The 12157-nt window shown below is 39.3% G+C and overlaps 1 protein-coding gene across 3 annotated transcripts in view; it reads right to left on the reverse strand.

Annotated features, from left to right (window-relative positions):
* The window catches only part of DYRK1A (dual specificity tyrosine phosphorylation regulated kinase 1A), a 155933-nt gene that overhangs the window by 13687 nt on the left and 130089 nt on the right, over positions 1–12157 (reverse strand). For all 3 annotated transcript variants that reach the window (XM_034655616.1, XM_034655618.1, XM_034655617.1), the window contains 2 exons: positions 4133–4439; positions 3519–3643 (listed from right to left, as the gene is read on the reverse strand). In XM_034655616.1, the coding sequence (XP_034511507.1) occupies positions 3519–3643; positions 4133–4439 (432 nt within the window). The remainder of the gene's footprint in view (positions 1–3518; positions 3644–4132; positions 4440–12157) is intronic.

Below are 12157 nucleotides of genomic sequence, written 5' to 3' on the forward strand. Positions count from 1 at the left end.
CCATTTTTCATTTCAGATTGATCGAAGGTGATCACACCTTCGGACTGTTTCTCCGAAGTCTTGTTAGTGGAAGGCTTTACTGGCGAAACTACATGGAGAGCAATTTGGCAGCAGCTGTAAAAATCACAGATCACATCACTCTCTGACCTGTGATGTCACATCGAGGGGTTTCTACCGCAGTTACACTGCGTGTGTGTGAGTGATATGTGTATGGCATTCCAGCATCATCTGTAATAGTAAAAAAGACTGGAGGTTAACTAACTGTCCATTAACAGGGGCCTGGGGAAATGACTTATGGACCTCGAAACAGTAGAGTACTGTGTGACTATAAAGAAAGAAGAAAGAAAAAGTTCTCCATATACTGATATAGAAAAAGCTCCAAATATATGTTAAAAAATACATGTAAAACGTGTTAAAAAAAAACAAAAACAAAACACTCAGGATGTGAAAGTGTGCACAGCACACTACTATTTGTGTACAAAGATTAAGAATATGTATCTGTATGTGGGTATGTGTAAAGTATACCAAAAAGGATACAAAAACCAGTAACACTAGTTCAGAAATTGGGTGACTAGAGGACATGGAAGGGAAGTCTTCACTGAATCCCCTTTTACACTTACATATTTTTTTAATGATATATCATCTATTCAAAAAATTAACAAGGGCTTAAAGCAAATAAGGCAACATAATGACTTCTGTGAAATACAGGTGGGAGGTAAACAAGTGTCACATGTTACTCCTGGCCCATGTTTATGTGTTTGCGCTATTTCATGCATTTGGAGGGCAGAAAGGTAGGTTGTTCTAAAGAATTCAACATTTAAGCGAAGACATGAAGTATAAATGGTAGTGACTACAACAGAGAGAGGAAAAGTGTCCGGGCTGAACACAGTACATGAGAGAAACATGAAAGAACATGGGTGTCTTCTAGAATTGGAAAAAAATCCAGTAAGACCAGAGCAAATAAAGAGGAGAATGCCCTGAAAAGGAGTCAGACCATGGTGGTCACCAAGACCTTCATAAGAAGTCTAAATTTCCTTTTAAGTACAAAGGAAAACCAAACGCTGGTTTAAAGTAGGGAAAGGCCACATCAGACTGCTTTACTGAATGTTCCCGAAGGGAACGGTGTTGACCGCTGGCTGGAACTGGAAGCTGGAGGACCAGTTAGAATATTCTGTATACGGGGCGCCCGGGTGGCACAGCGGTTAAGCGTCTGCCTTCGGCTCAGGGCGTGATCCCGGCGTTATGGGATCGAGCCCCACATCAGGCTCCTCTGCTGTGAGCCTGCTTCTTCCTCTCCCACTCCCCCTGCTTGTGTTCCCTCTCTCGCATCTGTCTCTCTCTCTGTCAAATAAATAAATAAAATCTTAAAAAAAAAAAAAGAATATTCTGTATAGTAAGACAGGCTGGAGACGGCTGCAGAATGGGGTGAAGTACAGAGAATAAAAGCATATTTAGGATATTCAGAATCCACACAACTTACTACTTGATTCAACTGCAGGATGAGGGAAAGAGGAGTCAAAAATGAGCTCCCTAACCCCCAGGTGTACAGCTGGAACAAACGGGCGCCCCCAGCGCCATCTGCACGAAGAACCCACAAGGATGGAGAGCTGTGAAAGGGTGCAAATACAGTTTATACAGCGCCCGCAGTGTCCCGTCGTAGAGACTTTTGAAGTGATGGTTACAGTAAATAGAAAGAAAGGCCTCGGGCTCAGGAGTGAGGTCTGGGTGAGGACTGAAGCTGGAGAGTGACCTGCATCAAGACCGTACTACAGTCGGGGTGGCTGGGTAGCTCAGTCAGTTGGGTGTCCGACTCTTGGTTTCCGCCTGGGTCATGATCTCGGTGTCGAGGGATCAAGCCCTGATCAGGCTCCATGCTCAGTGTGTAGGCTGCTTGTCCCTCTCCCTCCTGCTCTGCCCATCCCCCTGCTCAGCTCTCTCTCTCGAATGAACGAATGAATGAATAACATCTTTAAAAAGAAAAAAAAAGGATGGTACCGCAGTCATCAGTAAGGGTGGGCAGAAGAGAATCCCAAAGAGAAGACGAGGAAGGAGAGGCCAGAGAAGTGGGGGGCAAGTCAGGTGGTGACCTGTCAAGGGAAAAAGAAGGAGAGCACTTCCAAGGGGACGGAGGAGCCAGGACTGTCAATGTGGGTAAGGAATGAAAAAAGGCGAGCATCTGAATGCCCACTGGCCTCCTCAGCAGTGATCGCAGCTGACGATGCAGGAACGGCTTGGAGGCATCCTGACTGGAGCAGACTGAAGAATTCTTCAGGGATAAAATAGAGCCTGCCCCCACCTCGCAGCAAAATGTAGGGCCAGACAGACACAGAAAGGTCTAGCTCCAGCTGGGAGAGACCTGGGGAGGATCAGACGCTGACAGGAAGAAAAATCAAGCAGAAGAGGAGAGGCTGTAGCCCCAGGAGCCAGAGGCTGAGCAAAGGGCACAGTCAAATGCAAGGAGGAGGAGCGGGCAGGAGCTCAAGGGGGGCTGGCCTTGGGCAAGACGGAAGACCCTGCCTCTGACAAGAGACAGAGGTGCAAGAGAGGCGGACAGGCACGCAGGCTGGAGGAGGTGCTCCTGGTCTGAAGACTCTCCTTATGCAGCAAGGAGCGAGGTCACTGAAGGGGAGGTCAGCAGTTTCTAAAAAGAGTAGAAGCACCTGAAACAATGATTAAAGAGAACGGGAGAGACAGGAGGGAACGAGGAATGGTAAGAGTGCCCAGAGAGGCCGGGGAATACTAATTAACGGTGGTACCAACCGTCCACGCATGGGGTTTTCTCCTGCGGCATCCAGCAGACCGGGCCACAAGAATGGGGGATGACAGTTAGCAACCTCAGCTCTACATCGCCCAGCAAATAACACATCGTAATGTGCTCAGCATGAATTAACTTACTATTTTACAAGGAGCATTCAATAAATATTTTTACTACCACCATCTGCTTCACCCATTTTTAAAAAAAAACATTACTCAATTACAACCTCTTCTTTAACAAATTTAAAAAACAAAGGAATAAAAAAAAACCTCAAAAAAAAAAAACAAAAACCCACCCCACAACCAAACCAAACCAGACCAACATGAAGGTTAAAATCAAACCACAAACTGACTTGGAATAAAGGACTGTTAGTGATGAAAGATCACAGGGAAGCAGTCAGAGCAAGTAATCAAGATCACGAGCAGGGAAAGTTATTTCACCCATCAAGTGTCAGTTCCCAAAGTAAAATGAAAACTCGAACGTGTAAGGCTCAAAACACTGCTGTAGTAAAGGACATAAACACAGGAAAAAACAACTGGGGCAGTGGCTGGTATGCACCCCAGAAATGTTAGCTGTTTCTGAATAATGAGAGAGAAAACTGCACGGATGTGTTTTAGTTACAAACACGTTAGAATTCCCTATAAATGAGGAAGCTACCACGACCCTTTGGAGGAAATGACACAACCATCCGCAAGGCCCCTGGCCCCCACGGCTGCTCTCCCTGGGCACAGCAGGGGACTGCGTGAGCGGCGCGGAGGCTCACCTGGGGACTGTGGGTCTCACAGTCCATGGCCTGGACTGCAGCTGTGAAGTGCCCGCCGCTGTGCCGGTGCTGGTGCGTCGGGTCTGACCTGGCTCTCCCGCTGTTGCTCGTCCCCGACGATCCACCTTTGGTAGCACACACAGTACAGTACAACTTGTAAGTCAGAAGTTAACTTTGCTCAAGTATATATTCTACAACTGTAACACTGAAACTGAAAGTACGTCACACACAGAAAGCTGTAATAGCCTGAAAGCGCATCAGAAAGTTAGCCCATTCTCTAAGTTCTTTCCCATTAGCCACTCAACTATTTGGTTTTGGTTACATCAGAGGAGAATTCAAGCATGTGAACAATGTAGTTCTACTTAAAAAGCAATTAAAACTTTTGGTTAATAGAGAGTTTTGTTTCCAACTGCCAAGCAGACTTTATTATGCATAATTAAGTACTGGAGCTTTGGGGCAGGTGGATTTCTTATTTTACTAACTACAAAGAATAGATTTAGGTCAAGTAATTCCTCCCTATCCCACCAACAAGTTTTTAAGATACTTTACAAAACCCCCATTTGGTAAAGAAAACAGTAAAGCCCTGCAGGCCTAACCTCAGGCCAAGAACCAACCTGAGCTTGAAGACGTACTGGAGGTGGTGCCCGAAGACTGGGACTGCTCCATCGCGGGGCTGGTAGACACACTATTACTTGTGTTAGTGCCTTCGTCAGCTGTTTTCTTGAAAAAACTGTGCTGCAGGGCATAGTAAGGTTGAATTCGAGTTTTGGGGTCATAATCAAGCATCCTTAAAATGAGGTCTTTGAACTTCAAGTAGTCAGCTACAGTATGACCCGATTCCCCAGCACGACGCCCACCAGGTCCTCCTGTTTCTACTCCGAGAATATTATGAAGTTTACGGGTTCCTGGTGGTTTATACTCCTAAAGAGAAGAAAGATAAAAAGGCTTTCTCTAAATTTGATGGAATATGTAAAAGCCTACATAACTTCAAATATGCTTAAATCTATTACATACAGGCCCTGATTAAAAAGAATGCTTTATAGTTAGATCCTCTGTATTTTCATACATTACTACTGCAGATGCACTTAGAGAAATTCAAAATAATTTTGAGGTCAAAAATGACTGTAAAGATCACGGAGCCCAGGGCTCAGCCAACAATGGCCTGGCCTAGGGGGCGTTTTTGTCCAGCCTCAGCCATAAATGGTTTTTATATGTTTGGAGGTTGTAAAACCAAATAAAACCAAGTAAGATGCCAAAGAAGCCCACGGAGCCCACACCCTGTGCTATCTGGTTCTTCACGTGAAAGAGGTGTGCCAACTGCCGCTCCAGGCATGTGGTTCTGAACCTCTTTTCTGCCTGATGCCCCAGCAACCCTGGGTGTCCCTTCTTTCACAACAGCAGCTCTCCAGAGCTATGGTCAACACTGCAAGTAGGCTCCAAGTTAAGATTCACTGGTTTAAACCTACTCACTCATACTTTTTAAAAATTTATTAAAAGTAATCTGTACACCCAATGTGGGGCTTAAACTCACAATCCCAAGATCCAGAGTCACACCCTCCTCCGACTGAGCCAACCAGGCGCCCCTTTGCATATATTTAAAGAAATTGAAAGCAAATTATTTATACCTCCCTTTAGAATAGGTTGAATAACAAATTACCTTAATGCATTGACATTTTCTGAAAATTCATTTTTCAATAGAGGACAGCATAACACTTAAAATCCCTATGAATACTGAATTTATTCAGAATAGCATCACTGGATTTTTATTTCTAGTGACAAGGTAGAAATTTGCAAGAGACATCGCTCTCACTTCTAAAAGCAAGAACAGGCCAGGCAGGTAAGCCGGGCCACAAGAACAGTCCATTTTAAAAGCCCATTAGAGTGCCTAGGACTAAACAAACCAGAATTAACTAAATTCCAGAAAATGAAAAGCCCTTCTTGGGAAAGAAGGGTCGTGAGATGGGCGAACAAACGCCAGAGATCTGGATAAGCATCCAGCCCAACTCTGAACCAACTTGTGGTGGTGCAGAAGGACCCAAGGCTGAGGGCAGGCCGACAGCCCAGACGGGAGCCCCCAGGGCACTGAGAAGCTGGGGGCAGAGCAGCAGGATGGACAGAGACTACATGAGGCACCGACACGAGCAGGCTTCTAGCTGGGCCACAACGTACAGAGCGCTCAGGTCTCCACAGTCACTGCTTAAAACCTATGAACACAGTGAAAAACAGAATCTAAGCTGAGCAGACAAACGAAGCAAAGCCCAGATTCAGCTTAACTACAAAGGAAACTGACTTAACCCCACACTACTATCCGATAGAATGAGAGGTGGGTCCCTTTCTGAAGGGAAGCAAAATTTATTTCCATCTCAACTGTTCTTAAATACAAAGTCTGGCACATATTTAAAAAAATCAGACACAAGAAATATTAAAAAGATGGGTCCATAATTAAGTGAAAAAATTGTTGGTAAGACGACTGACATAAATGACCCAGATGTTGAAACTGGCAGACAGGCATTATCAATAATTATGACAAATACGTTAAATAATTTAGTTCAAAAGGTGGACAACATGTATGAACAGATGGGGAGATGAATTCAGAAGACAAGATGAAAACCATACAAAAAACCAGAGAAGAGGGGCGCCTGGGTGGAAGAGTCGGTTGAGCGTGTGACTGCTCTTGGTTTTGGCTCAAGTCATGACCTCAGGGTCATGAGATCGAGCCCCATGTTGGGCTTCACGCTCAGCGTGGAGTCTGCTTAAGATTCTCTCTCCCTCTGCCCCCTGCCTGTCTCCCGCCAGGCGTGTTTTCTCTCTCTCTCTCAAAAACATAAATCTTTAAAAAAAAAAAAATAACAGAAATGTTAGAACTAAAATATGCAATATCAGAAATAAAGAATTCACTTAATGGTTTTAACATAAGACTGGACTCAACAGAAGAAAAAAGTCAGAGAATAAGAAGACAGAGCAAAGAAATTACCCAAACTAAAACCAAAAAAGAACATAGAATGAATAAACCAGAGACCTCTAAGATAATATAGTGCAATGTAACATACATTTAAGTAGACAAAGGAAAGGGGAGGGGAGGGGAGGAGAGGAAAGAAAATGAAAAAGAAAAAAAAAGAAAAAAAAAAAGACTGAGCAGAACAAATATTTGAAAAGACAAAATCTGAGGATATTCAAGAACTGATGAAAGAGAACAACCCACAGACCCAAGAACTCTGCAAACTCCAATGAAAATAAATACAAAGAAAACTAGGGACATAAGAGTCAACTTATTGAAGAATTGAACATAAAGAGAAAAAGATCAAAATCAGCCAGGGGAGAGGGAGAAACATTACATATAGGGAAGGATGCTTAGAAAAACCACTGGCTTCTCTTCAGAAACAATGTAATACGGAAAACAATGTCATTAACATCTTTAAACAATGTCATAATTTCTTTTTTCTTTTGCTAAAATGTCAACCTAGAATTCTATATCCATGGAAATTTCCTTATCTTCCTTAAGAAGGTAAATAAAGATATTTTCAGAGAAACAACGGCTGACAGAAATCACCACCAAAAGTTATTCACTATAAAATAAAAAAAATTAGAAGTAATTCTGTTCTGAAGGAACATAATACCAGCTGGAAGCCAGAAATTACAGAAAGGAACAGAGAATTGCACAGGTAAACAGAAAAGACTGTCTTATTATCTTCATTCTTCGGGTGTTTAAAATTTTCTTTAAAAGTCATTTTTTATTTAAAGCAATGGAGTTGTTTGTTTTGAGGGCTGTAACACATGCACAAGTGATATATGATGACAAGTGCACAGAAGGTGGAGGGTTAGGCAAAAGCACATGGTTAACTACATGGTTTATCAAGTAATATTAGAGGAATGCCCACTGATCACTTAAAGACACATATAACACTAAAAATTACACACAAGGATGCCTGGGTGGCTCAGTAGGTTAAGCATCTGCCTTTGGCTCAGGTCATAATCTCAAGGTCCTCGGATCAAGCCCTGCATCGGGCTCCTGACTCAGCAGGGAGTCTGCTTCTCCCTCTCCCTCTCCCCCTGCTCATGCTCTCTCCCTCTCAAAAATAAATAAATAAAATCTTAAAAAATAATTAAAGAATAAAAATTACACGCAAAGTAACAGTTCATCAATAGAGGAGATGAAATAAAATACCAGGAAGTATTCCATTAACCCAGAAGAAGGCAGGAAAGAAGGAATGGGGAGAAAGGAGGTAAGACAAGTAAGACAATACTTTAAAGCTCAAACTTCAGGGTTTTTAATGAATAATTAAATGGATTAAAAAATTCATCATGAAAGAAGGAGACTAGCTGACTGGATTAAAAGGCACTGACAACTTACATTGCATATAAGAGTCATACTTCATATATAAAAATATGGGCAGATTTCAAGTTAAGGGGTTGGAAAAATATAGACTATGTGAAGAATAAGAACACTGGTACAGATATAGTAATATCAGACAAATCAGACTTAAAAATATTACTAGAGATAAAAAGGGACATTTCATCATAATGAAAAACGAATTTACCACAAAGTCACAACAACACTAAATGGGTACATACCTACTAAGAGAGCTTCAAAACACATAAAGCAACTAAAGGGGGATTAAGACAAATCCAAAATTATCTCTAAAGATTAACATTCCTCTCTGTCATTGCTAGAATGAATATCTACAGACACACATACACACAAAGTAAGGATGTAAAAGATACGAAAAAAAAATCAAACAACCCAACCTATACTGACATTTGTAGACCACTATGCCAAACAAATGTATAAAATACATTCCTTGCAAGTGTACACAGGACATTCACCAAAGATTCATCTCTGAGAGATCACCTGCTATAACATAAAACAAGTCTGAATTAATTTTAAAGGAGTGAAATCATGTTTTCTGACCATGATGCTACTGAATTAGCAATCAGTTAACAATAAGATGTCTAGAAAACCCTCAAATATTTTGAAATTATGTAACAACATTCTAAATAACAATGAGTCAATAAAGAAATCACAAGGGAAATTAGAAATGTTTCAAAATCAGTAAGAGTTAAAACATATCGAAAGTTGCTGCTTGAAGCTAAAGCAGTAATTAGAGGGAAATTTATGCCTTTTTTAAATGCTATAAGAAGAAAGTTTTTAATAAATGATCTAAGCTTCCATCTTCAGAAACTAGAAAAAGCAAATTTAACCTAAAGTAAGAAGAAAAAGAATAATAAAAAGAATCAATGAAATAGAAACAAGACTAAACAACAGTAAAAAAAAAAAAAAAAAACAACTGGTTGTCTGAGAAGATTAGTAAATTTGACACACCACTAGCAAGAATAATAGGGAAAAAAAGGAGAAAACAGAAATGCCCAACATTAGGAACAAAAGAGACACCACGACTACAGATCCTCCAGAAATTACAAAGATAACAATGAAATATTATAGGTAATTTTATGCTAACAAAGCTAACAACTTAGATGAGGACAAGTTTCTTGAAATACATACCTACCAAAATTGACTCAAAAAGAAAATCTGAAGACCCACGTATTTATCAAAAAATATGAGCTACAATTAATAACCTTCTAACAAAGAACATCCCCAGTTCCTGATGGCTTCATCGATGAACTCTATTAAAACATTTTCAAAAGAAATAATGCCAATCTTATACAAATTCTTTCAGAAAAATCAAAGAATACTTTCCAATAGTTTTATGAGACCAGCATAATCCTGAGATCAACATCTAATGAAGGTATTATATAAAATTTTAGACAAATATCCATTTAATGACAAAATTCCTACAAATACAGACTAACGAACTGAACTCAGCAATACATAAGAAGACAGTATATCAAGGCCAAGTGTGGTTTATCATAAGTTGAGCTTAATATTCTAAAAGTTAATTAATGTATTTTACCACACAACAGAGAAAAACCACTGTGATCATCTCTATAGCCGCAGTAAGCATGTGACAACACTGGAAACCCACTCATGGTTTAGAAAAACAAACAAGCAAAACACTTCTCTAAAAACACAGGAAACTACTCCTTCAACCCGAAAGAGGGCTTAAGAAACATACAATTAGTACCATACTTAAAAATATTGAATAAATGTATGCTTTTCCCACAAGAGTGGGAATATGGGAAGATGTCTGCTCTCATCATAGCTACTCAACATATGGAGGTCCCAGTCATTATAATAAAACAAAAATAAAGGCATACAGATTCAAAGAATAAAACTGTTCATTTGCAGAGGACATGATTAAGCAGAAAGTCCTACAGAATCTAAAAATAAACAAAAAACTAGAATAGGTAACCTGAGCAAGGTCTTAGGATACGGAGTCATACAGAAAACTCAGTTCTATTTCCACGTATTTGCAATGAGAAATTAGAAGATGATACTTCAAAAAGGACACTTAAAATTGCATCCAAAAAATTAAAAATTAAATAAAATACGCCTGAGACTTCTGCACAAAACACTACAAAATGCTGCTGAGACAAATTAAATAAATGGAGGGACCATGTTCATAGACTGGAAGACTCAATGCTGTTAAAATGTCTGTTCTCCTGGATGGAACTTCAAATGCAAACCAAACAAATTCCAGCAAGATTTTTTGGGTACAAATTTATAAGCTGATTCTAAAATTTATATGTAAATAAAAAGGACCTGGAGAATAGAAAAAAAAAATTCTTGAAACAGAAGAAAAGAGCTGGGAGATTTATACTACTTGAACTTAACACTTACCACACAGCTACAGTAACCAGCACCATGGTACTGGTTCAAGGGCTGATCAACCAAAGCAACAGAACAGGGTGCAAATATAGACCCCCAATTCAACAAATGATGCTGCAATGCTTAGGTAAGCATCTGGGGACCTGAACATCAACTCCTACACCTCATTCCATATTCAAAACTTAATTCAAGATGAACCACAGAATTCCAACCATAAAAAACTAGGATCAAAAAATCTTTTAAAAGAAAGCACAGCATACCCTCACAAACTTGAGGAAAGCAAGTATTTCTTAGGATACAAAAACTACTACTATTCATAAAAACCAGTTGACAAATTTGATTTCATTGATATTAAAATTTTCCGCTCATCAAAAGAAACCACCAAGAAACGAAATAGGTAAACCACAGTCTGGAAAAAAATACTCACACATAATGTGACAAAGGACTTATATTCATTATACATAAAACAAACAAACAAACACCTCCTGCAACTCAATAATTGGACAACTCAATAATAAATGAGTAAAAGACTGGAAAGATGGTTGCAAAAAACAAAACAAAACAAAACAACCTATGAATGGTTAATGAGCACATACTATTAGTAATGGAGAAAGGCAAATGAAACCACTATATAGACCATGAGAATGACTGATTTCAAAAAGATCAACCATACCTAATGGTGAAGATGTCACGCAACTGGAACCCTCATATACCGTAGGAATGTAAAATGATAAAAACATGGAGAACTGTATTTTCTTGTGAAGGTAAACACACATATACCCTATGACCTGGCAATTCTACCTCTAGGTAGTGATCCCAGAGAATTGAAAACACACACGTACAAAAGATTTATACAAGAATGTTCCCAGTACCCTTATTCATAATAGGTCCAAATCAGAAACAACCCAAACATTCACTGATGGGTAAATATAGATAAATTAACAGTATTTTTATTCAGTAGAATACTATGAGGCAATAAAATGAAAAAAATTTCTAAACACACAACAATATGGATGAATTTCCAAAAACAATGTTTGTTAAGTGAAGGAAACAAAATAATAAATACCATAGGATTACATTCGTATGAATTTTGCCTATGAATAGGCAAAGCTAACCTAGGATGATAGTAATCAGAAAGTGGGGTGAGGTGGGATGACAGAAGAGTCACCACAGAACTTCTAGTGTGGTGGAAATATTCTGTATCTTGTTTTACGTAGTGGTTACATTGCTGCACATAAGGGTAAAACAAAATGAACACTTAAGGTATGCATATGTTGTTGTACAAAAACTATACTTTAACAAAACAGATCTTAATTCCTCATCCACCTTCCCCACCAAAAAAAATATACATACAGTAGGATACAGATTTCATTACCAGGAAGCTAAAATGTGCTACTGAAACATAAGTGAGAAACTAAAAGTAAAAATTAAATCACTGAGAAAATAAAAGCACAAAGAAACCCAATGACAGCACACGCACTCAATTTATACTTATGGTTACATTCCCTAGTTCATCCTTTATAATGTAATCATTTGGTTCTGGATTTGATTTTTTTGTCATTGCAAAATTTATTTCTGTTCAAAGACAAATAGTTATTTTATACTTTCAAAATCAAGTCTAAGTCAGCTGCTAATGGCAGTTAAGGGAAATCTCATAAAACCTATAGCTAATACGTATTAAATGGAGGTTAAGATACTCACTTTCAATTTTAAAAAGGGAAAAGATCCATCTACTCGTTTCTGAAGTGCCCCCCCACTAATTTTTAAAATAATAATTATAGCTCAATTTGGGAGAAATGATAGGTTACAGCCCACAGTGGCTTAACTGTGGTTTTCTAAGAGAGAGATATGAATGCGATGGGATGAATGTTTTATTTAGAAAAAAGAAAAAAAACTGGGATGCCTGGGTGGCGCA

Source organism: Ailuropoda melanoleuca, chromosome 1 (assembly GCF_002007445.2).
Source record: "Ailuropoda melanoleuca isolate Jingjing chromosome 1, ASM200744v2, whole genome shotgun sequence".
NCBI lineage: Eukaryota > Metazoa > Chordata > Mammalia > Carnivora > Ursidae > Ailuropoda > Ailuropoda melanoleuca.